This window comes from Sturnus vulgaris, chromosome 1 (genome assembly GCF_052056855.1).
Source record: "Sturnus vulgaris isolate bStuVul1 chromosome 1, bStuVul1.hap1, whole genome shotgun sequence".
NCBI classification, from domain to species: Eukaryota; Metazoa; Chordata; class Aves; order Passeriformes; family Sturnidae; genus Sturnus; species Sturnus vulgaris.
In genome coordinates this window covers 8725667-8751189 of record NC_142243.1, presented here as the reverse complement: position 1 = coordinate 8751189, position 25523 = coordinate 8725667, and the positions used below count along the sequence as shown (strand labels likewise).

At 43.4% G+C, this 25523-nt stretch overlaps 1 protein-coding gene and 1 long non-coding RNA gene across 5 annotated transcripts in view; one reads left to right on the top strand and one right to left on the bottom strand.

Moving 5' to 3' along the window:
- Positions 1-2548: 2548 nt before the first annotated feature.
- The window catches only part of DNAJB6 (DnaJ heat shock protein family (Hsp40) member B6), a 58127-nt gene continuing 35152 nt past the window's right edge, over positions 2549-25523 (bottom strand). For 2 of the 4 annotated variants that reach the window (XM_088159025.1, XM_088159028.1), the window contains exons 9-11: positions 13517-13543; positions 12025-12231; positions 2549-4171 (exon numbers count right to left, since the gene is read on the bottom strand). In XM_088159025.1, the coding sequence (XP_088015151.1) occupies positions 4089-4171; positions 12025-12231; positions 13517-13543 (317 nt within the window). In that variant the 3' untranslated portion in view covers positions 2549-4088. Of the gene's footprint in view, positions 4172-11902; positions 12232-13516; positions 13544-25523 lie in introns of those variants that run through there. The other 2 variants (XM_014872234.2, XM_014872233.2) reach the window with 2 other exon arrangements.
- Positions 15982-24031, top strand: LOC148225062 (uncharacterized). Its single transcript, XR_015801236.1, has 3 exons — positions 15982-16149; positions 16936-17040; positions 18909-24031. It is a non-coding gene; the product is annotated as an uncharacterized LOC148225062 (long non-coding RNA).

Genomic DNA, 25523 nt, shown 5'->3' with positions numbered 1-25523 from the left:
AAGTGTGCTGACACAGGGCAAGTGAATCAATCATAGCTCCAAATATGAACATTTACTGAGATCTGTATGTGGCTGTAAGTGCTCTCTTTTAATTCTCATCAATGGGGAGGAAAATTGCCTTGCCTGGAGATTTTAGTGCAGGTAGCAATGAGAAAAGTTTTGCAAAGAGTGATAAAAAGTATCTTAAGACCAGCTTCCCAATTGGAAAGAAGAGAATTAAATATAGTTAATCCTGGGCAAATATGCCACCCCCACCCTCCCATCAGTGTGTGAGTTACAGGGCAGCAAGGTGCTGCCCAGGCAAGGAAACGAGAGAGAGCCCTAAAATGTGAGCTCAGCTTGGACATAAAAGAGCAGAACTGCACAAGATAACCAAGATCTGAAATGTAGGAAGGATTAACCTGTGCATCCAGGAAATCCTGTGCAACTAGAACACAAAACAAAAGGGAAAAAATGGAAATTAATAGAATTCTTTACAGGTAGAATAAAACTATGACATTTGATATAGTAACAAGCTAATCCTACCACTTGATAGGCACCACTTGGTGGCACATGGTGGGGAACATTCCTGAAGAACAAGTAGTCACAACGAGTCACACATTTCAGAGGTGGTTGGGAAAACAGGCAGCTTAGTGCTTACCTGATGATTACTGCACATTTTCTAGATATTTGACTCATCATCTTTTCAGTGTGTTATTTCAAGAAATACATACTATTCATGAGATAGTTTGAAATTTGAGGGAAATGGAAGTTTCTGTAAAGGCCAAGCTGACAGAAGGAAACAGAGCTTTGTGTTACCTCTAAGAGCAGAGGATGCACAGGTCTGCAAGCTGCTCGTGAAGGTGGCACCAGCAGGGAGCAGAGATTGGGGAAAAAACTTGAAAAATACTTTCTTATCATTCTGACACCTACACACTCTGAGATCATTTATTTCACATCAAAGTCTTGCCAAGTCTTGGTTCAAAGAGTAGACAGTGCACATCTCTGAAAGGTGTGGAAAAACAACTGAATTAAAACCATTTTCATAATGGCAGCTTCCAAGTGAGGAGAAACATTTATCTGTCAGCATTGTGTTTGTTTGCAATTGTGTCCCCTCTATCTCAAAATTGGGGTTTTTTCAGTGTATCTTTGTAAGGGATACCTTTCAGTGTATCCTTCTTGTTACTCAACTGTTATCTACCCTAGTAAATTTATTTTCTTATGGGATACATTTTGGGTCTTGGAGCCCAGGTATCTGCTCCATAAAGAATCATTTTGCAATACATTTTATACATCATATCAGGCCCTGTATTTAAACTACCTCTATTTCTGTTCTCAGCTCTTCCACAGAGGTACTGTGGGATGGGCAGGAATCATTTCCCAACTTCCACAATACATTTTTTCACAGCCACTCTTGGGCCAGCAGCATCTGTTATCAGTTGTGCTGTCTCACACCCACCTGCATTTTTTCCTACCCCAACACATATTTAAGTACCCACATCATCAGGCAGCCTTCACCTGTGGCAGATGGATGCAATGGGATACAGAACCATGTGCCTGCTCCTGCAGACACAGCTCCAGCTCCAGGCTGTCCTGGCAGCACCACAGCCACGGGAACATAGTGCTACAGCCATGCTACACTTGAGCAGTTCCCCTTCAGCTAAAATCCAGAAATAATTAGGCTGAGAAAGAAGGAATTAGGCTCAGTGGCCATGGACCCACGTCTCTTAATTTCTGGGCAAGCTCAGACAGATTCCAGGTGGTTATGGGAGAGATGACGCCCGCGGTTCCCTCCTCTGGGGACTCTGTTTCCCAGGAGTTTCTCCCAGTGGAAAGCTCGGGTGTAGGAGGCCACCTGCAAGCAGGGCAGCACCCTTGGATAAGGATGCCTTTGTTGAGACAAGCTTTTCCTCACTAATTTAGAGCCTGCCTGCAGGTCTCCTAATTAATGCTCTACCCACCTCCTAACACAGGGATTGAGTCAAGCAGATATTTATGTACCAAATCCCTGTCTGCTCTAACTCTTCAAGGCACATTCCTGATCTGGAGCCACTCTGTCCCATTCCAGGAGGCTGCTCACAGCACAGGGACAGCCCTGGGGAGACCAGCCCCGAGCTGGTGTCACCTCTCCCTTCCTCCACCTCTGCTGCTTTTCCAAAGCATGCCCCATGTCCCCAACAAATAATGAGCAGTAACAGCTTTAAACTAACATCTGTATGGGGGACATTTCCCCTAGAGTATGGAAAGCAACTTAACCAGGGTGCAGTTCAGTGTTGTGCATTATCCAGGATGAATATTCCTTGCATGGAAAATGTGCAAGCTCTGCTTCAAGTACACTCTCCTCATAGTGATGTTTCCAGCCAGAAAGAACCCTCATTTTCCAGTATCAGCCATTTGACACAGGGACTGTATTGACTTGCTCATGGATTTAACAAAAGGAATTACCTGGAATGCTTGTGAGTGTAGTGTGAATGAGGACGCTCCCCCCTGCACTTACAGCCTGAACTTCATGGAAATGAACCACAGACAACTGATGCCAGTCTACAGTACAGTGCAAGAGGACAAAGTATAAAGGCAGATTTTCTTTATTTTTAAATATTAGTAACACTGCACAAAAAAACAGGTGGTACTTAAGTGACAGAAAAACAGTATTCAGTCCTTATTTGATCTTAATCATAATTTACAGACCCTAAGAGAGTTCACAAATGGTTATTGTGTGTTATGTGGTGCCTGCAGAGGGTTACAGTGGGGAATTGAAGCTCAACCATTCAGATACCAGAGACACTAGAATTTGTTATACCAAACCATGCTAGAATGCAGACTTGGCTTTTCTGTTTAGCTGTTCTCTTACACCATTGTGTGCATTCCTACATCTTTGAAACGTTAGGATGAGTGAGTTTCTTCAGGAACTGTGGACTTTCAATATTGCCAGGTTTAAGGCTGTTACATCAACAACATATTGGCAAGAGGAAGACAAAAGAAACAAAACAAAACCATAAGCTGCTAACTCCTACCCGGAGGTTAAAAAAAGGAGACAACACACTGACAAGAAACATGCAGGTAAATGCTTAAGGCAACAGAGGGGCTCTGTACACACTAAAAGGTTAAAAGAAGCAATGTGTCATGCACATGAGACAAGTATGGGAAGCAAGGAAGTAATCTTGCCAGGAAATATATATTTCTTTTAGATCTAAGACATCTTTTCAAGCTTAAAAAAAATTGTCCTGCAATAAAACCAATGCAAAATGCTTTCATACATAAAGGTATAAGTTCTTTGCAGAAACAAGTTGATAAAATCTAAAGTGGATGCTGAAAAAATGTTTGTTATCTAAAACCTACTCAGAAGAAACAAAGAGCAGTTTTAAAGTAGCACTTGGATCATTTGTCTCTAGGTTCTGAAAATAAACTTTTAAAATAAGGAATGATTTCACTAAATGATTCAGCAGGAGTCAACTAAGCCTAAAGAAATCAGTAGGAGTGCTTACAGGAGACCATCATTACACTACATTTCTTAAAATCAGAGGATATAACTTCAAGATACAATTTCATATCAGGGAACATTTTAACAGCAGAGGCAGAACTGCCCAGCCAGGGGAAAAAAAAAACAAAACCAAAAAACCCAACCATAAAAGCCACTTATTAATCTCGCATAAATTACCCTACAAGAGCTCATGTCTCAGTCCCACTCCCAATGACATGAGTGAACAGGACTCTTCTTTCAATGGGCCTGGTGTTGATGCCAGTGACCAAACAAGCAGGCATTTGCCTTTTATATCCTACAAGACAAATAACAAACACTAGACTAGATCATCTTAGTCCCAGGGAAGGAAGAGGTAAGAAATTCTGTAACTTTCCAATCTTCAAACATAACACACTTCTAACCACGACCTGCCTCGTCTGAATTCCCTAACCTGAACGGGCAAGAAAGCCACTCTGTGAAACTAAGAGGAATAACATAGTGCAATTTTAGTACAGTTTGAAACATGAGTCACTTCCTTGGTAGCAGTGTGAACAATCAAAAAATATACACAAAAAAAGAGGTGTGCTTGAAGGTAACATGAAGTTGTTGTCATTATTATAAAGGTACTGGCATAGCAGGGAAGTCCATTTTAGTAACTCGCTTTGGTTGCCTTCTTCTTCTTCAGTTCCTCTCTCTGCTTCTGCTTCCTCCTCTTGCTGCCTTCTTTGTATCCTGAGGAAACATGGCTTGTAAAACACTTTTCACAGCATTCACCGACTTTTCTCTCTAGCAAAAGCACATGTTCTCTGAATGGTTTAAAGAATATTAAAGAAAAGCTTCCTAATGTGTTTGTTTTGGTTTTTTTAATTGCCATTTCCACTATATCCCCCGTTCTACTATATCCCTTACATAGGATAGAAAGAAATTACTACCAATCTTTGAAGTTTGAAATGATCTGGAGAATTTTCAAAATACTTCAAAGCCATTCAGGAAAAGCTTCAAAATTAGAGCACATGCAAAACCAGAATAATTTTCAAAAAGGAAGCAATAAATAAGATTTATGCAGCAGGAGCAATTTAAGTACTGGCATTTCCTGCTCACGGTAGTCAGAGTTACCACGATATTTGCATTTCCATTTTAAGACTAGGGAATGCCAAGAATCCTGAGTAAATAAGAAGGTGCTCAGTGTTTACCAATATATATTTTATATGCTGGTCATCAGCCTGCTCATGCTTAACTATGCACCACAGGTTATATTCAACTGCAGCCCCAATGGTGCATGAAAGCATTGAGTTCAAGCAACAATTATTTGCTGCAGGTTCAGTAGGCACAAGCTTCCAGCCATGTGATCATCATTCCAATGGTTTATTACCCCCACAGAGATGTGTGAAAACCAATTCTTGCTCAGCATCACATCTCTTCCTCCAAACTTGCAGCAAAACTGGCAGACTTGCATGGGCAGTGAACTGTGTGAACCACCACATCTACCCAGGTGCACTCATAAATCCAAACTGAGAGCCAGTAAACATTTCCCCCAGACAATCATTGTGTGATGTTTTGAGACAGCTGGAGGGATCTTTCAGCTCAGTGGTGCTCTGTCACTGGAGATCAGCACAGTCCAGTGACCAGGACCAGCACAGAGCAGCCCCTGCAATCCAGCGAGAGGCAGGGCTGGGACTCAGAGGAATGGCCCTGGAAAGGCACAGCTCTGCCTGTATGGAAATCTCTTTTTTTTTTCCTCTGTTCTGTCAGCAGGCAGGCAGAGGTGACCCCAAGGAAGCAGTTTCACCAGTGCACCTGGTTCTTCATCAATTTATCAATAGCAAAATTAAGACGGGAGGAGGAAGTGATGGGAGGCCAGGGGAGTACAAAGCCACGCTGTGGCTGCAGTGTGCTCCTCACCAGAGCTCCTCCCAAGCACAGTCAGAGATGTGCCCACGGCAGAGCTGAAGTTCTGCAGTTTAAGTTTAAGACTTGGGGAGAACCACGAGGTAAGTCTTTCAGCTAAAACCGTTTGAGACATTATCAAAGCTTAGACGAAATACACTCACTTGTAGCAACGGGAAACTGTTCTAGGTTATCACTCTAGCTCCTGTGCTGTACCCACAGCATGACTTCATCTTTTGCAATCATCTGAGTCAAGAGGTAGGCTATTTATTTAGAAATTCTGCCATGAGCGATCAGCCTGCACAAAGTTAGAGTGGAAACCAGTTTTCTTGTTTAAGGAAGAGGGAAACTGGCAGTGCTTAGCAGAATTGCAGATGACACTGGGTTTTCCTTGCACTCTGTCACCCCCTGAGCTAAACTCCTGTCCCTGGAGTCACTGTGGGAACATCTCCTCACTAAGAACTCCATCCAGGAAGTTTCCTTCCACGTCAGCCCCTTGGTCACCCGTACATCACCAAAAAAAGGATCCTTTTGCATTCAATTCACTGAGTAAGGCCCATCCCTGAAGGGCTCAAGCATCTCCCTGCTTTCCCACAGAGGTCAACGGAAGTAGAAGAGATGTGCTGACTCCCGAGAATCAGTCATCTCTGGGGTGTTATTCAAAGGATTCCTCCCTTTACTGGAGGGAAAACCAGCATCATCTCAGCTGATCAGAACTAGCTCATGTAATAACTATGAAACAATAACACATATTTGGGAAAGGGTCATTAAACCCTAGCAGGTATTAGATTGATAATTTTTTTTCATTTTTCATTCTCAAAACAGTGTTAGTATTTCTAAAATGTTTCCACATCCAGGCATGATAGCATTTGATGCTGCTATTTTATATCATTATACTTTTTTTTTTTTTTGCAATAGTTCAAATGCTTGAGATTTTGAAAGCAATTCTAGCAACTGTTTCTTAAAAATATTGAGTCAACGTAAATTATTACTTGAAGTGAATGCCACATAATTTATTGTCTTATAAATGAAACCACTTAAATGTTAAAATATTGTGGTATGAAGATATTTAGGCATTTGACAACATGGTCTCCTACCAGCCCCTGGAATGATAAGGCTGAAAAGTGGAAATCTTTCAAGCGTTATCACTGACACACAGAAAGAGATTGCCCAAAGTAGGAGATAACACACAAACACAGAGTATTCCTCAAGAGAAAACTGCCAGGTCTTTTCTGTTTTGAGCCTGCTGTGATAAATAATTTCACTGTCTGCCATTTCCTTTTCTATCCCCACCTAAGAAGAAAGGATAGGTCAAACTTTGCCAGTCTGTTGCTCCAGCAATGCTATGCTGGATGATAACAGCCAAAAACCTGATCCAAGTGAAGCAGCTCCTAGCATAAATAAGAATTACACACTGAAGATGTAACCCTTCGGTGCATATTTCACTCAAATACTTCAACCAGCACTAATTAAAAGTGTATTTAGCTGCCTTGGTTACAAGACTAGCCCCAAAGTCATGAGACAACGAAATCTGAATTAGAAAGCAGCAGCCCCATGACTGATCACTCTGCAGTGAGCCTGTGTCCTGGAGAGTCGCCAGCATCCCAAAGTGTCCATAGAAACTTCCCATAGTAAGTGCCAAGCTGAACTGGCTTCAGCCAAACAGTGCTGGCCTTGGAGAAGGCTGTTCAAATTTCCACCCTTAGCATCAGTCCTTAGCCACCCAAACTCTAGAAATGCCTCATGGGGCAGAGGGAGAACAGGTTGCCAAGAGCTTCCCCAAGCTGTGACGTTTGGGAAACAGATTCACTCAAATGCAGATAGAAATCTCCCTAAGTTAGTGTTTCTTGCTTTTGTCAGCTGCCAGGAGCAGAGATGGGTGAAGCAAGAATCCACACCATTAGGAATTATACCTGCTTTACTTGGATAATCCTTGTCTAAAAGAAACAGCATCAGCTAGCCCATTTCAGCCCCTTCTTTTCTACTTCTGTAAGAGCCATAAGGAGCAGAGAAGTAATTCCAGCTTTCATAAAGCTGCTGCAGGCTGAAAACTACTTCCAGAAACACTTAGGTGCAATTCCTTCAACCATCACTCAGCAAGGACCCAAACTGGAAAGCCTCTCTGCTGTGTCCCAGACTGACTTTCCTTCTGGCTTTCTACTTCCCTGCCCTCTGCACCTGCCAGGGTCACGAGTTTTTTCAGTCACTGGCTGTGAAACTCTTGGCATTCCTGGGTGGCAGTTGCAGGGGAGGTGTGCACATCCAAAGGCACAAGTGTGACACTCCTACCCAACACGCTTCTGGTATCCCACTTTTTCCTGTCCTGCCTGACATCTGCCTGCTCTACCAGGACGCAGAGAGTGGCCACGGGTCTGCTCCACCTTCCTTCTGCCAGCACAGGGAAGCAGAGGAGTCAGCAGAAGGAAACAAGGTGTTCAGCCACAATTAACACACAGCATTGCTGCTGCTTGGCACACATCAGTGAGCAATAAGGGCCACGAGTGATTTTTGTACAAGATCTGCTAAGGTGAAGACTTTGGAGGAGCCTCCTTCCACTTTGAGAGTAAAACATTGAGTTTCGGGGTGGGAGCAGAAAGTTCACACTTTCTGCTCAAGTCTCAGAGAAAATGTTCTCCAAGATCTACCAACTTTTTGCTAACATTGTGACCTTCCTTCAAAAGCATGGAAACAGCCATGGCCCAACACCCACAGAAGTTTAAAAGGGCAGTGAGGCACTTTCAAGCTGGGTTCTGTAGTGCTCTTTCTAATTTTCTGCTCTTAGAAATGTCTCTCTAGTCAAAACAATAAACTGCGATATCAAAGGCATCTGGCTTACTTCTGAGTTGCAGCCACCCTCTGTTATTTTAGACTGATCACACTCACATATGCCATTGTAAAAATTCCCCCCAGATCACAGCTTCAGTATAATTTAGTGCATGACTCAATTTGCAATTACAGCTTTACACTTTCACATCCCCTCCCCTCAGCCTGAGCCACTGCCCAGCACACAGCACAGCCTGACCTACTAATTCCTTCTCCTCATCCACAGCTCCTGCCTGTGCCATGGAGCATCGTGGGGAGGGAGCCTTCAGTCAAGACCTGGGGTGACAAAACATCCCACCCCATCTAGGTATGATGTTCCACACTGTTAAATCCAAGGCGTGAGTTCTCCAGTTTCACTGGCCAACCCAGTGATGTAATCCCAACTTTGACCTTTTAGGGGGCTGAAAAGCTTTAGCAACTTGCAAGGGCCTTCCTTCATGCTTGCTCACCATCCCATTTTCTTTACCAATTCTGCCTGGAATTGCCACAAGAACATACCAAGCCAGGTACCACCTGTTTACCTCCTATAAATTAGGATAACACCAGCACTGAATAGATTTCCAAGGTTTTACTACCAAATTGCAAGCAAAAGCTTGCAAGGCTATGCAGCCATGGAAGCCCTTCCACACACAGCCCAGCTGTCTTTGATGGGTAACAGAATGATTTTGTACCAGCAGCCAAAACACCATGCCTGAAGGCAGCTCTGAGCTAAGCCTGGGGGCAACCAGCCAGTCCCCAAATCCACCAGCCAGCCTCCAAATCCACCAGCCAGCCTTCCCAGCCCCTGCCCCACACGGGTACAGCTGTTAGCCCATCCCACTTGCACAGTTACAGCCAGGGGATGTGGAGCAAAGGGAGGAAGAACTCCATCTCCACATCTCCAGCATTCTTCGTCTATTAGATTTCCACAAAAAACAGTGGCTTTGCTTTCCTTTCTCTTTCCATTACATGCCCAAAATGAAGTTTATGATGGAATTATAAAGTAATTAGTTTGGATAACAAAGCACATCACTGTTACTAGTTAGTAAAATACAATTCAGGAAACTGCATGTTGGTAAAAAGAACAGAGACTGAATTAAAGATGAAATAAAGTACAAATAGCTCAGCTTTCCAGCAAAGGAATCCATGCTAGGAAAGGATCAAGATTAGTTAAGGTAGTTCTTTTAGAATGGCTTCCTCTTCACAAATGTCAGCAGATGAAAATGCAGCAAAAATGAATTATTAATGTTGTAAGTTGTAGGTTAATGCAAGCTATTTCTTTGAAAAGGAAGAGCAAACCTTGCAATATTATTTTCCAAATAATGAAATTTGTATCATATTTTTTCACTATTTTAACAATTAAACATTTCAATCATTCTTGATGGATAAAGGTCAAAACTCTCAAATCCAAAGCAGTAGTTTTTAAGGGGTAGTTACCACTAGCTCTGGCATTAACAGCTGCCATCCCCAGGTCTCTGCTGGCATTAACATCACTTTGACACAGCTTGGATCCCACCACTCAGCCATGTATCACACTATCAGGGAGCACTGCACTTGCAGTAGCTGAATTCTCATTTCAAAAATTCCTTGTTGGGAGCTAGAGAACTGTTTGAGATATGCAGCGACTTCAGAGCACAAGAGGTGAAGTTTTGTTCTAAAAAGCCATAATGAAACCAGGAACAGTTTCCAGAGCAATTTCCACTAAAACACAAAGCATCCATGGTAGATGGAGAATTAAATTAAATTCTCATTTTTTTGTTAAATGTGATGACTGGCAATCCTGACTAAGGAGAGGATTCATCTCACCTCTGGATATTGCCAGTCTACAGGAATTGGCCAGCCTTTCCTCTTGGGCACTAGAGATGCCACTTCCAGAGGGATTCCCATCACATAGTCAAGACGAATCCTATCCCCTTCTCCTTCATTTAAATTTCCTACTGACTTAACAAATCAAAATTCAAACAGTCCCATTCTTAGAGCTGGGAAAAGAAAACCACTTCACTGCAAGTGAATCATTAATGACTGAGGGTTTGCTTGAGATGCTCCAACTGGGACAACATCTAAAACTGGTCCCACTGTCAAGGGCCCTATGCTGGTGGTGGCAAAAACGTCTGATTCAAGGTGGAACTGCACCTGGTTCGAGGCCACTGAACTTGACTGTTTCCCAGTGAACTGAGAGGGCTTTGGAGCAAGGCAGAAACGATTCTCTCCTGATGCTGGCCCGTGTAAGCAGGGCAGTGATCAATGAGAAGCCAAGCGAGTAAAGTGGTCTCTGTAATTACAGAGCTGTGCTGGTGAAGCTGCTTGCAGGGCAAGGCAGTCAGCAGAGGTGAACACCCATGAAGGGAAATGGCATCACTGGCCAGGGCTCGTGCACAAACTCCCCAGGGAGGGATTAAGACACTCACGTAGGTTTTTATGACTGACTCGACCAGTCCTTCAGCAGCCCTGTCCATCAGAGGAACAGCAGGCAAAATATTTAAAGCAACAGTAAAATCTTAGTCTTACTGCAATTAAGTTTTCACCCTGAGTCTTTTTTGGCAACTCACAATCTACTGGTAGACGAGAGCATTTTGTGATTGCACTAATACTTCTGGAAATTAATTTTAATTGCTAACTTGTGCGTCTTGGAGCATAAATAAATTCACAGCAAAAAGTCCTAAGCAATCATAAAAATTGCTCCAAAAATTGCATGGTGCATGTTAAACTCAGGTGTTCCTTGGAATCCACTGCAAAATATTGTGATTGCAGAGATCCTCGTGTGTCCAAAGGCAAAGCCAAGGTTTTGTTTTGCCAGCCACAGACACAGGAGACCAAACCTGTCTCTCTCTCTTGCGTGGGAGGCTTCAGGACATCAGCCCAGAGGTTACATTCAAGCCTCTGTAACTTTTCTGGGGTGTTTTTTTTTCCTTTTTTTTTAAAGAAAATATTCAGCTTGGTCATCTTTAAAGACACAAAGCTTCCAACAACTTTTCAGGAAGATATTAATATAAATTATTATATTTTTTCAATCTGTCATCCATCATAATATCTTTAGCTCTTCCATACAAAAGACAGTGTTAGGTTTAAAGGCTCATAAACACAGTGGAAGTTGGCACAGTTCTGGGAGTACACGAGCACCTGTTTTGGGATACAGTGCATATTTTTCATGTGTTGTGTTTACCCTGAGAAGCCTCATAGGCTCACACTTCCCAGCACTTCACCTGACTTCACACTACTGAGAAGGGTCCTTGGTTTGGGCATCCAAGTAAAAAGGCATCTTTCACATATCACAAAAACCTGTCCTCGCAGTCCTGGAGTCCTGGCCACAAGTTCCAATTAAATCAAGTAGTTTTGAGGACTTCGTTGTCCAAGATAGCCTCTGGACTACATTGCCAAAAAAATTACAGACTGGAAATACATCAAAGGATTAATTACTTCCAAAAATAACCCGGACAATTGCCACGTTGCCACGTTTGCCTGAAGTTCTCAGTCCCCTCTATTAGGATTTAGTTGCCTAAAACTGCATCTTCCAGAAATAGCATCAACTTGCTGAACTTCTCCTTGGACAAGGAAGCCAAGCACAATTTCAGTAAATGAACGTGCAAAGTACTGTGATGAGTTAACCTCTAAAATGCCTTCACTTTTAACAACAAAGAGCAGAGGCACTTCAGCAGCACAACAGTATTTGCCCTGGATCCTTAAATATCCCAGGGCGTTAGTGAATCTAGGCTAAATGGTAGATCAGAGCTAAAGCAGGATGAAGGCAAACAAGCTGCTTGCTATTTATTATCTACCAGGGAACTAACATTAAGTCAACACACAGCACCAACTCCTTCCTTGGCTTTTTGAGTTTGACTTTTGAGTGTGTGATGGGTCCTTCTCTGCACGTTTCTCACCAACATGCTTGTGCACACCTGATAAATAAAATGGGGCCTCGAAGCTGCTCGTAACCCGGCTTTTGTCTTGTTCTTCCACCTCATCACTGCTGTAGTGGCAGGCAAAGCGGGGGGAGCTGGCAGACTTGTGAGGCTTCAGCAGGCGGAGGTTGGTGGGCTGGGAGGGCAGCGCGTGTTGTCCTCTCCGTCTGCACTCCTCGGCAAAGGCTTCTTCGTCTGCCTCCCCTGCAAAAGGAAAAAAAAAAACAAACGCAAGGAAAGTAAGCTGCACCCAGAATGCATCAATTCAGCCTGGAAAAAAAAAAGCCCTCAGAAATGGGCTGGGTGTTTGGGGGCACAAAACCAATGTCTTGGTTGTGGTTGGTCACGGACAGTCCTGTGTATCTGCAGACTGGGGAGTGTCTGCAGCAGAAAGTGTAACAACGGTGTTAGTTTTGCGCTATTTAATTAGTGGTTTGTTTTAGGTTTTTTGTATCTGCAGACTGGGGAGTGTCTGCAGCAGAAAGCTCCATCATTGGCCAGTCACTACACTGAAGCCACCCAACACAGTCCACTAGATATGGTGACTCAGGGGCCACTGTCCCCTTTTGCCCAAAAGGCAGGGTGAGGGAGCTGAAAACATGGCCCTGGACAGGATTTCTGTCCTGTGCAGAGCATGTCATCACATCCCACCTCACCTCGACTGTCCTGCTTGAGAGAAAGGGAGAGATGAATACCCAAACTGCTTACAGGGGTGGTGGGACAAGAATTTAGACAACATGGGTTCAGAGGGGCCAGATGTTGGACATCACAGCTGGAAGGATGGTGGAGATGTGTGATGGACCACATGAAGACAAGATCTCATGTTGAAGCTGTGAGAGGTAAGCAGCCCAGGGGCAATGCAGGCACACACAGCACAGGCCAATGAACACAATGGAAATAAAACCCAATGTTTGCAAAAACTGGTATGAAAGATGAGGTACTCCCGTCATACTCATGCTGTTTTGCAGATGACACTTTCCTTTGCTGCAGAAACTGTAACACTACCACTGCGGCAAAGCCGAGAAATCAACTCCCATAACACACACAGAACTCAGCAAAACCACACATTGAAAAACAAAGACCCCAAAAAGTCAACAAAATATGTTCAACAGTGAAAATAAGGGGGGCAGAAGGGAAAGACAGAGAACAAAGGTGTGTACCACATTTGTCTCTTAAAGGCTTTTTAAAGTTTCATTAGTTCAATTACTTAAGTACTTCTAATAGAGCTGATGAAATATGGCATCATTTTTATTTTCATCAAAAGTGGTGTGTCATATTCTGGAAGTTTTTTCCTGGGATGTGCCCAGCATCAGCTGCTCAGGGAGGGGTGTGTGCTCTCAGCTAATGCGTGTGCTCTTAGTTCATGGCTGGAAAATGCTTTGAAGATGAAAAAGGCACCACATATGCAACACAGGACAGAGCAGGAACACCCACTTTGTGTGTGCCCCACACCACCACTTCCAGACACAACGGGCTGCATTGTCTTTACCTTGTAATCGTACACGGGGAGATGCTTCTGAGGGCATGAGGAAAAGGAGGCAAGGCGTGTTTAAAAAGTCATTTCAGAGTGCAGTGAGGCACCCGAGGCCCCACAGCAGAGGAGGACTCCAGGACGTGCCTCACATCGTCCTCCTGAGCGTCCAACAGGCTGGGCTTGGGTGTGAGCAGAGGATGCTCCTTCCCCACTGGTTAAATGCCCATCCCCACCTCCACACTCCTGATTCTGTACCCTGGTGTCCCCCTCGCTTCCAAAAGCACAAGCAAACACCACAAAAACACGAGTGGTGATAAGATCATCACTCACAAGGATTTCTGCATTTAGCCTCTGCCTGCCTGCATCACGCCAGTGTAAAACCCTGAGTGTATGGTTCTCCTTGCAGTAGGAGAGGGCTGCCAGGACAGCACCAGGACTTCAGCTACAAGACGCAGAGGACAAGGAAAAGCTCAGGGAATGCCAGATGCAGAATTGCCATCATTACCCATAAGAGGCTACAGGATTTTACACACTATACAAACAGCACTGAAGCAGGTATCAGGCTGATGGTGAAGGTAAGCCTATAAAATGCCAAGACTAAGGAAAAAAAAGCACATGGAACCTATTTACATCAGCTGCACACACACAAAACAGTCAAGAGAGTTCATTTCCTACCAAATTACAGTGCACCAGAAATAGGAGATCCCTCCTCTCCCATGGAAACACAAAGTGCAGGTGCATTTCTTTTTCATGTGCAAATTCTCGCTTAATGTATGTTTAAAATTTATATTTGCAAATAAATGCAGGAATGGGAAACATGCCGAGGCCATTCTTGAGGCTCTGGGTGTGTTTGTGCATGACAGAGACATCCCAACCAGGCACACTGACACAACTCCTCTGTACTGGGCTCAAGGAACCAGCACACCTTTGGAATCACAGAATACTTCAGCTGGAAGGAACCTTTAAAGCTCATCTGGCCCAACCCTCCTATAATAAGCAGGGACATCTTCCAGCAGATCAGGGTTTCTCAAGGCTCCATCCAACCTGACCTTGAATGTTTCCAGGGATGAGACATGTCCCAATTTGTGGACAATTTGTGCCAGCGTTTCACCATCCTCACTGTAAACATTTCATCGTTGTATCTAAGTCAACCCTCCTTCAGTTTAAGACCATTACCCCTTGTCCTCTCACTACAGGCCCAACAAAAAGTTCTGTCTCCATCTTTCTTATTAGCTCTCTTTAAGTATTTGAAAGGATTAAATCCATCTTGATCATGAAAGAGTCCTTCAGTCTTCCATATCCCCAAAGCAAAGGCAAATTTTAGACCCCAACAAGTAAACCTCAAAACTTTTCCCCTCTTATGAGTGGGAGAGCAGGATGGCACCACAAATCAGTTAAATGGTGTAATACCATGTCAGCTGTGACTGAAAGACTGAATCAACTCCAGTGCTATGCATGGCATGAACTGTCTGATCCTCCTCTGATCATCCACCTTTAGCACACCTGGCACAGCAAAATTAAGGTGTGATTTGCATCAACTGTTCTCTCCTGTTCTACATACTTGAAACATTCAAGCCAGACTGTACCACTGCAAATAGAAAACCTGAATAGAATTTACTCTGGGAGAAGTCAGCCACAAAGGACATCACCACCAAAAAGTGCTTAAATTCTGCTAGAGTTTTGTCAGCAGTGATGTTTATCCTAGAAATGGCTTTTAGGAAGACAGCTGGTAATGGGGGCTATGGGTATGGAATACTTGAGTTCTGAGCAGGAATATCCACCCAAGGAGCACCTTCCAGGAGTGCTCAGGGTGCTTTAAAGAGCTCTCAGTTCCCCCAACACCTCCTTCTTGCCATCCCCTGTGCCTCCAAGCCAGCACACCCACGTGAGAGCCTGGGCAGCCACGCTGTGACCCCAGGCAGGGGCTGGCCCATGTTAAAAATAACTCTTTTGGCAGCTTATTTTTAACCCAGCTCGGGGCCTGCAGCCAGCTCATCGTGCAGCCACCCCAGCTGGGGCAGGGAAGGGGGAAATTATCGAGGGCAGCTGGAATCAGCATCCAGGTTATGGTGTTAAGAAAAGATCTTATTCTACTAATGAAAATAATAATTAAAAACCTAGCAGTTATTTCATTTGCACAACCAGTTTGGAGAAGTTATGTTTCTAAAGGTTAATTCTGACAATTACAGATTTGGCATTACCAGTAGCATTTAAAAACAATAATTAAGATTTGGTTTTCTAGTGCACCATGTTCTCTGAAACGAACAGCAGCTTCCAGGGAAGAAAAAAAAAAAAAAAAAAAAAAAACCATACAGAGCTGTAGCATCCTAAAAAGCTGTGTTGGGGCTAAAAGCTGCTTTCTGCTCCAAGCAAGAAGAGCTGGAAAATAACTTGTGATAGCAGAGATGGCAGGGGAGAAGAGGGCTCCCTGGTGCCAGCAGAGGGCAATATTGGCTGCGGCCAGGTGTGCCAGCGGAACCGCCGCGGCCAGCCCGGACCGCGCCGTGTCACCGCGATTTTACACGGATAGGACCAGGTCGGGGCTTAGGGGAGCCACCAGCTACACCCAAGGGTCTCTGATCCCGGAAAATGAAGATAACTCACACGAATAAAAGCACCGGCAGAGACGGCCAGGTGAGCTGGGACAGGTAAGTCTCGCAGCACTTCATGACAAAGCAGTCCCCCACGGGCTAGCATTGTTATTTAGTGTTATGTTTAAGTAATATTTATGTATGTCCAGGAATTGAACTGAAATCCTAGCAGGAATCAGCAGTAATTAATGGCAAGACAGTAATGACAGAAGTATGCTGAACAAACCAGGGTAAACATCCTGAGGAGATGGAGCTGCTGATTTGCATTTACCAGCTCACTTCCCGCACGGCGCTGCTGTGTCCTTACACACCTCACCAAAGAAATACACCTAGAATCAGGATTTCCCCTATGTGATGAAATAAAAAGCAGGTGCACCAGTTTGCTCAGTCAAAGGAACACTTCCCTGAGGCCACAAACAGCACAGAGCCCCTGGTCCCACACGCAGCATCAGGAGATGCACCTGGCGAGGGACATCTGCTGCATCCAAGGACACAACAGCTCCCAGCTCAGCTCCTGCCACCCGGTTATTCAAAGACGCTTCCTCCATTCAAATCTTCTTTGAAGGATAGCCTGTGTTTTTCTAATACTTCAAGACTCTGAATTTAAGGGGCATGTACACTCAGAGCAAGGCATGATATTGCTGCTTCAGCTGGCAGTCTGAGGTTCGTTCACCTGACCCGTTCCTGATGCACGCTGACATCACAAAGAGTGCAGAAAGCGGGATGGGGGAAGCTTTTCTTGAATTTTTTCCCCCTTCATATTGCAAGGGTTTGGAATTTAGCCTGTGCTTACAGAAGACACTGGAGTTTCTGATGACTCAACCACATCCGTTGTTGTTACAGAGAGCTGAACTGCAACGGAAGGAGCAACCAAAAGTGAAAGAAATAAATCCCCATTTAAACACATTTATCTGAAGTGAATTGCACTATGATCTTTGGAACCTGTTGGTAAGATTTTTCTACCGATAAACTTTTCCATTTTATTACAGCAGCTATAGTAGTATTTACCATGGCAGAAGTCACCAGGGTTCTTCCCAGACTGAAGCCCAACAGTTGCTGGGAAATCTTATGTTTTACAGGAACTAGTTCAATCTGAGAACTCATCTAATAACAGATCTGTCTACAGGCCTAAATTACCCTGGGCTGAAAAAATCCTGGAGATTAACTGGATCTTTTGTTTCTTCTCATGAAAGCTTCATACCTAATGTATGATAGCACAGAGAAGACAGCAGGAGACCAGGTGACTCTACTAAAACACAGAAATGGTCTAATTTGGGGGACCACACCTTGAAAGTTGTTTTCAGAAAGTTGCCAAATCATCCGTTTTTTTTAATTGCTGTTGGAAACGACGGATGCTCATTATAAAACACCCAGCCCAGGGTATTTTCCAAAACCACGTGCACACACACACACACCCCTCACCTCTCCTGAAACTGCAGACAACACGCTCAGCCAAGAATATACTCCCTCACCATTACTAGAGGCTATGTTGAGCAAGTTCTTCTGATTAATTGTTCTTAAACTTGTTTCTAAATGCCGGGAAACACTAACACTGTGACGCTTAGCAGGAGTTATAAAACCCTCTTTCAGCCTGTGCTCTCTTGGGTTTATCAGACTCAATAGAAACCAAAATTTGCATCGAGTCCTCTTTGGAAAAAATCCTCTGAGTTTGACAGTCACGGCCCTTAAAAACCTCTCTCTTGCTATTTGATGTGATGCTTACAAGAAAAAGCAGCCATTTTAAAATCCTCTGATTAAAAAGACGCACATAGTTTTGAAAGCTAAAAGAGCTTGAAATCACTCAGAAACTATCCAGGGAATGCCAGAGCAGCTGCCCCATCTGCACCGTCACTTTTGTAAACTGTAAAGGGAGTTTATTTCAACAGTGACGTTTAGCAGCCAAAGCACAGGACAAACAATGACGTTTTGAGTCAGCTCACACAGATCAGTGTCTTTCACCAATTATTGGCAATCATTTTCCTCCCAGAGCAAATGCACTTGGTGTCACAGAGAACACAAGGTGATTCAGAGTTTCCTGGTGTCTGTCTGAGACTCCTGTCCTGCAAAATTCAAGGAAATATTTATCCAGAGCGGTGCCTGGAATGCTCAGCTGGGCAGAAACTGAAGATGCCAATCCGTGCCCTGCAGAAACCTGTTCCCAGGGTCCCAGCCCCTCCTCTCCCTATCTCACATCCTGCACTGGCTCTGATGGCTCAGCTCTCAGCACCGAGGGCACTGCACTCAGATATGGGTTATGTCTCCATGCTTCAACCCAAAAACTCATATTAAGTTTATAATTAGGGGATTTGGGCTGGCCTTTCCCAGGCCAGGACCAGCACTACTATCTCACCTGCCACGCAAGCCAGGCATTTCCTGCAAGGGGGAAGAAAAATCCAGAAGTGGCAGGAGATGGCAGGGGAGATGGTGGCAAGGTCCTGGGAAGTGATGGAAAAAACAAGGGTGTGGGATTTGGGCAAAGGGACAGACTGATGGAGTGCTATTTCTGTCCCGGGAGAGGCCTGGCTGCAGCACATCCAGTGTCCAGGAAAGGGCAGGGCTCAATGCTTTCTGTTCAATGCACAGAGCAACCCTCTGCCCTTCTGCCTTTAAAAGCTGGCAGCGGACTCGCTCCTTTTATTTTTGCCTTGTATTCATCTGCTGCAGTGCCAGCTCAACTGTTCCTGCCCAGCTGTACCCCTGCGGCACAGACCAGAGCAGGGAAAGCCCCACGCTGGGTTTGCTCACCCTCCCTGCCCTGCAGCAGCTCCCTAACAAAGTTCAAACTTTGGATTTTCTTCCTTTTTTTTTTTTTTAAGGTGGATTTTACCTACCACCCCCATCCACACCCAAGAACCCCATTATATCCTGCATTCAGCTCAGCGTGTACCAACACGAATCCTGCATTCCCAGCACATCACAAGCTACTCAAGGCATTATTTCACCACAAAGATTCCCCAATCTGCAATAAACTGGTAAAATAAAGTGAGTTTTCAGCACACACCAACCACAACAGCACTGCTCTGAAAGGAAATGTGATCATGCTGTTCCCCATGGTGGCTATCAGGGATCAATGGCTATAGCCACTCCTGTTGGACCAGATCGAGCTCTAGAGCCTGGCCTAAAGAGAGGGAGCTGCTGGGAGAGCCTGAAGTTACCTCCTCCCTGCCAAAACTTCCTCAGAACCTTTTAAAGCCCAGTGAATTGGTCTTACATTGTTTCTGAAGCAAGAGAGAAGGCACAGGCTGAGCACATCCAGGTTTCTGCAGCTATTTTACTTCTGTTCAAGCACACCGGGGCATCCGTATTGATAATGCCACTTGCTCTCACCTTAAAGATGTGGGATGTGGGAAATGCAAATGGCAGGAGGTAACATGAATCCTCACATTTAGAGCAAGCAGAGAGATGACCCAATTTGCATGCTGCAGCTCAAAGGGAATTTTATTAATTTTAAAAGACTTTATCAAGCAGGGCCTTTTATTCATTTCTGCATGAATTTTGAAAGAAAGCAAAAAATGAGGAATGAGCTTCACAGCTTGACATCTATAAATACAAATTAGCAAGATTTCAAGCTCGGAGCTTGACCAAATGGACCTGATTTTTAAACACCAATCAAGATTACTTTAAAGATGATATTTTCTACACTTTTCAGGGTCCTGTCAGAGGTCTACCCCAGTTTCCTGTTAAGTCTCATTGGACAGCACTACATTGAAGTGACCAGACCCTTTCAACAACCTGTACCATGGGCTCCTACTCTTGGGGCTTCTCTCTCCAACACAACACATAGCTGAGATGGAGCTCAGAACACTGTACCTGCCTCTGGCTCTCACATGGCTCCTCTTCCTCCAGAAATTGGATCACTGACAGCAAATTATTGTATTTGGTTTGATACCTTCAAGGGCAGATAGTGAAAAGACAAGGGGAAATGGCTTTAAACCATTGAAAGAGGGCAGGTTTAGATTAGATATTTTGGAATAAATATTTGCTGTGGGGGTGGTGAGGCCCTAGCACAGGTTGCCCAGAGAAACTGTAGCTGCCTTATCCCTGGAAGTGTTCAAAGCCAGGCTGGACAGGGCTCTGAGCAACCTGGGATAGTGGAAGGGGCTTGGAACTGGCTGAACTTTAAGGTCCCTTCCAACTCAAAATGTCCTGAAACAAAAAGGGGCTTTTCATCTCAACTATATTTCAACCACAGACAGAAATCCCCGTGGGTTTCATCTCTACCATCAGGAAGCCTTGCAGTTTCACTTTGAAATTGTATTTGAAGTGCAAACCAAAATCCTACTGAGAAAAAAAAAAAAAAAGGAACCAATCCTTATAATGAAACTTAATACTCACTATTAAAGGGAAACAAAGAAATAAAAATTCCACAGTGCAACTACATGAAGCCCTGCCAGGTGCTCCATGGTGTACCCAGACACAGGTGCCTCCCACCAGTGTTTCCTCTGCCCCTGTGCCCAAGCAGAGTCCTGTGGACCTTCACACCTCTCACGCTTGTTCTCCAGAATCTCCCAGTTCCAGATGAAACAGCTCCTTCACTGCCCCCAAAGACAAAACTTTGCTTCTTGTCTTCAGCCCTTCTAGGAGTCACCACCACCAGGTCAAGCAAAATTGATTTCTACTTAAAGAGTTCTTCAAACAGCAAAAGCAGAGGAAAAGTGCTCTTCTACTTTTGCAACAGATCGTTATAGCTCTTAAAAACTAATGAGTTAAAGTAACAAGATGTCATCTTATATTCCCATTAGTGGCCCTCTCTGAAAGAGCATCTCCAGAACAGTTCTGAGCAAGCCCCAATTTGCAAATTGTACAGCTGTGTTACATATTTTTCCATTGATTTTCAGCTTTAAACCCGTCTTCAAAACCTTAATGCACAGCAAACCCAGATTACCGTAAAAGAAAAAAAGATACATCAAGAAAAAGCCATGCAGTTAAATTTAAAAAGAAAAGAATCTCATGAGTGACTTCAGAAAAATGTGATGAATGACTTCCCCAGCTGTTTTGTCAACACTTCCATAGTAATTTGGCAAAAGCACAAAATCACTAAGTTTATACTTTCATCAAATGGCTATTAGTGTTGTTGAAATATCACAGACACGAGACAGTAAGTGCAAGCTCCACACTTCATATTGCACTGTCCACGAGTTTGCAAGGTCTCATCTTTTCAGGTTAATAATTTGAAAAATATTCTCCCTTCTACCCTGAGGCTTAAATATTACACTATGGCTCTGACACTAAGGGTTCCACATATTAATTACAAAAAAAAGAAGGGATACCTGCCCTCTCCAATTATACCCCCCAATATGCAATTTATTCCTCATCCATCTATCCCTGTAATACCAGAACTACGACAGGCAAATCCCATCTTCCAGTGTGAGCACACATCCCTGATTTACAGAGCTCCAGAGACCATCATCTTTTAAATGATCCTGAAAACATCACATGCTCACAGGAACAGGACATCTCTTCTGATGGCTCAGTGGGTTTCAAAGTGTTTACTGAACCTTCACCACAAAACCCAGTCTTGTTTCTGACATCTTCCCAATGACAGACAATGACTAAGTCGTTAGCTGCTTTTCAATTTTTGCCACAAAAATGACAAGCCTGAATTTTTTTAAAAAAGTGTTTCAAGTTGACATTCAATAGTAGTTTAGACTAAATACTGTATTTAATTATGAAACATGTACAGTTGGCCTTAGAGGAGACATGACTCCCAAGCTGCACCATCTTTTGTTGTTTGGCATCTCCAATCCATCACGGAACTCTCAAAGTTTCCAAACTTTCTTCCTTTCCCACCTTTCCCTAGCCAAGGTCTATGCCTTAAAACTCCCCACAGCTTAGAAATACAACTAATTTTTCAAATCCTATCAATAACAATGTTTATGAATGCAAATGTATGCATACATATACATGCATGTATTTAAACAGACAAAAATAAATTGTTCCATGTATGCTTCTCAAACTGAACTTCTGACCCAAACAGCCAACAAAGAGAGCACAGAAATAAAGATTTTTCTCAACTGAAAAAACACCAAACCAGGAACATGACTGCCACCCAGCACTAACAATACTTACAATTCTCTTTTGTGCCTGGAAACAGTATAGTCAGTTTATACACTCCTTCTGCAGAGATCCAGTGGGAGCAGGCAAGATTTTACCAAGAGAGCTTTGTGAGTTTTGGAAAGAGAAGGAGAGTTTGAAGAGTGACATTAGTACCTCTTGGTGCACCCAGGAAGGCCATGTATCTGTTTCCCAGGACTGCCATCCCAGGGTTGCCCATTGCCAGAGTCAGGGCTGCTCCCACCCTGTGCTGCTGCAGTGGCACTATCCCACCTTCTCCTCTTCTCACACACCTTTGAGATCCATGGGATGAAGCACCAAGGACAGTAACAACCATTTCCAACCACAGTCTCTAGAGCCAAAGCAAAAAAGGGGGGACAGTATTTAAGAATTACCATAAAGGAAGAGAAGCTGGAGCACTCCACATGCCAGAAAGGTGGAACACACACTGGAGTGCCCACTGGGTCTTGGTGGAGAGGTGGATGTGACGTGGGGAGGGCTGCACCCACCAAAACTGCACAACTGAACAACAACTTGACACCTGAAGTTGCCATAACCAGCTTCTGCTCAAAATCGCTCAGCATAAAGATGTACCCTCATCTCCTCTAATTCTGTAATGGCAGTGAAACCTTTTCCAGATGTTTAAGTGACTATTTGTCAGTAGGTTCATTATGTCATGGTATAAATATTTGAAAAACTATAAAAAAAAATTCCAAAATTTGAGCTAACTACAATTTTGTACTACTGGCAGCCCAAAGTGCAGCATCCACCAGAGCTACTCCGCCTCCTCCTTGAACACCAGCAAACTCAGACTCTTCTCAGAAACATTTGCCAAGAGTTTTACTAAGTGTGAAGGTGTCAAACTTCATTTACACAAAAGGCCTTGTGAACCAGTGTGGCTCCCTTTGCAGGGCTGGAATTGTCCTGCACTGTGACAGAGAAAGGAAACCTGGAACAGATGCACAATAGGTAAGACTGATGTTCACCTACGCTTGTTATCATGCAGGTCAGTGACTGACAGAAATAATCCTAGATTTTGCACATTTGAGAACATTTCATCACTTTCCAATTAAAATTCTGACCTTGCTTCAACTGCTGGTATTGGATACAGCCTGGTATCTCTACAGAAACAATCTCCTTTTACAGTAATATTTTAAAATATTAAATAAAAAAATCATAAACTGTTTTTCTAAGGAGAAAGTTGCTTAGTCAAGACTGAATAGCTGAATAGTGGACTGGAAACAGAATTGGAGCCAAAAGGGCAGCAACATAACCTTCCAGGAGATGGAAACTGTTTGCAAAAGCCTTCAAAGCACAGAATTCAATTGAGAAGATAAATCAATAAATAAAACCACGCTGTTGTAACAGCAATAAATAAATGTTGATGACAGTTCAGCTGCGACCTGAGTGTCCACCTCTACCCTAGTTTCAACTGAAAATCTGGAGGACCTATATTTTAAGGAAAGATTAGCCAGAATTGTCACAAAAATAGAAAACCCAAGAGGCTTTGACCTCTGTTAACAATCTATCATGTAACCTACATTAGAGCTGCACTCTAAGTTGCCAGCTTGGCTCTGTGCCACTTACAGGCTCAAACTCAACATGAGGCACTGACAATTTGGGTAATTTTGCCACCACACCCAGAAAACAACAGCGAGCTGAATCGAGAGCCCAGCGTGAACCAGGGACTGGCTTTTGGTTTTAGGACGAGCTGGGAGGCACAAGGCAAAATTCCCCCCCACAAACAGCTCTCATAAAAGAACTTTCCACTATTGGAAACTATTCTGTGCAGGGCAACAAGCACCTCCCCTGCAGCAGAGCAGCACGGGCATGCACTTGGCTTCGTGATTTATTCCACGAAAAGGGTTACCAGGGATGTTGTCATCATCTTCTATAAACATTTCGAAGGCAAAAGCACACATGTGATCTGATCTCAGAGCAAGTGCTAGAGGAGAGGGAAGAGTGGAAACCATGTAAGAGTAATCAATTAATCTTATGTTCTCAATTTGGTTCATCAAGAAGAGCAGGGAGGTTTAAACACCTGTGTCTTCTCAGAAAAATGTTTTATTTCCCTGAGCTGAGCTTCTTGTTTTTAGGAGTGATTACAAGAAGCATCTTCTCAATTAGTCACTGCATTAGAAGCCACTTAAAAGTCACTTTCTGTTCTATGACACTTTTCAAGACAGAGTTATAGCTATTAATAAATAAATTATTAATGGCTACAAAACTGTTACGAGAAAGCTTCAGGACAAATTATTTTAACCTTTAACCGAAAGGACTTTCTTCCAATTCTTTCAGGTTAATACTTTCAATATAGATGAAAAGTAGGGCAATAGCAATGCCTCAAAAGTACTTTTGAAATTATGCACACATGCCCCCCCTTGCAATAGATCCTGCAATTTAGATACTATATAGTAGTAGCTGACATTGACATATAACACCTCTAAAATATGAATATGCATAGTAAAGTACACATAATTTTCTTTTTACTTAACAGTTGTAAAAACCAATCTACTTGTCATTTTCTACCTACTTCTCAAAAGAAAACAGTGTTTAGTCTATGAACACCTGGCAGTGACTCTGCCAGTGATGTAACAGGGGACTTGAGTTGTACAGCAAACAGAACTGTGTTTTCCACCTCTGAAATAAGTTTCACACAGAATGCAACTCAAATCTTTGAAGGTCCTTGGAAAATACAGATAAAATTGATAGAATTGTTTTGCTTTGCCAAGTTCCAGATCTAGTACATTTAAAAACAATTAGTTTTGAAGCCTTTTACTGCTAACAAACATTCAAGGTGTACACTGGCTACACACTTTGCAAACTACAGAAATATTTCTGTCTGAGCCTCCTTTTAGGCCACAAAAGAGCAGAGCAGTACAGCACGTACACTTGTTTGCTTTTCCATTAACGAGATTCCTCGTGTCACTACAGCTGGCTCTGTCCATGCTGGTGACTGGCAAAAGCCTTACAGTTTTTATTACTTGCTCAGAAAGGAGACTGCACAAAGACTATTTTCAGGGCTGAATACTTAGATCTCAAAATATGGTTCATTTGACCACTGAAGACTAACATTCGAGTTCCAGCTCTCTTGAAGGAGGATACCTTTCCCAGAAAATATGGAAGGACCTTAAGAGATACCAGGATTTTACCACACAACAGCTTACATTTTAGTTTTGTTACAAACTATGTTTGTTGCTTACATGACCCAAATGATGCTGAGTTATAATTCTATAAAGTTGCCTTTCCTCAAGTTTCTCTTAGAAATAAAACTAAAAAACGCAGCTCTGGGTATATACAAAACCCAAAATCCACAGAGGTTTTTCACACACATAAGCCCTGTAGGACACTTCCCTGGCTATTCTATAGAATTATTT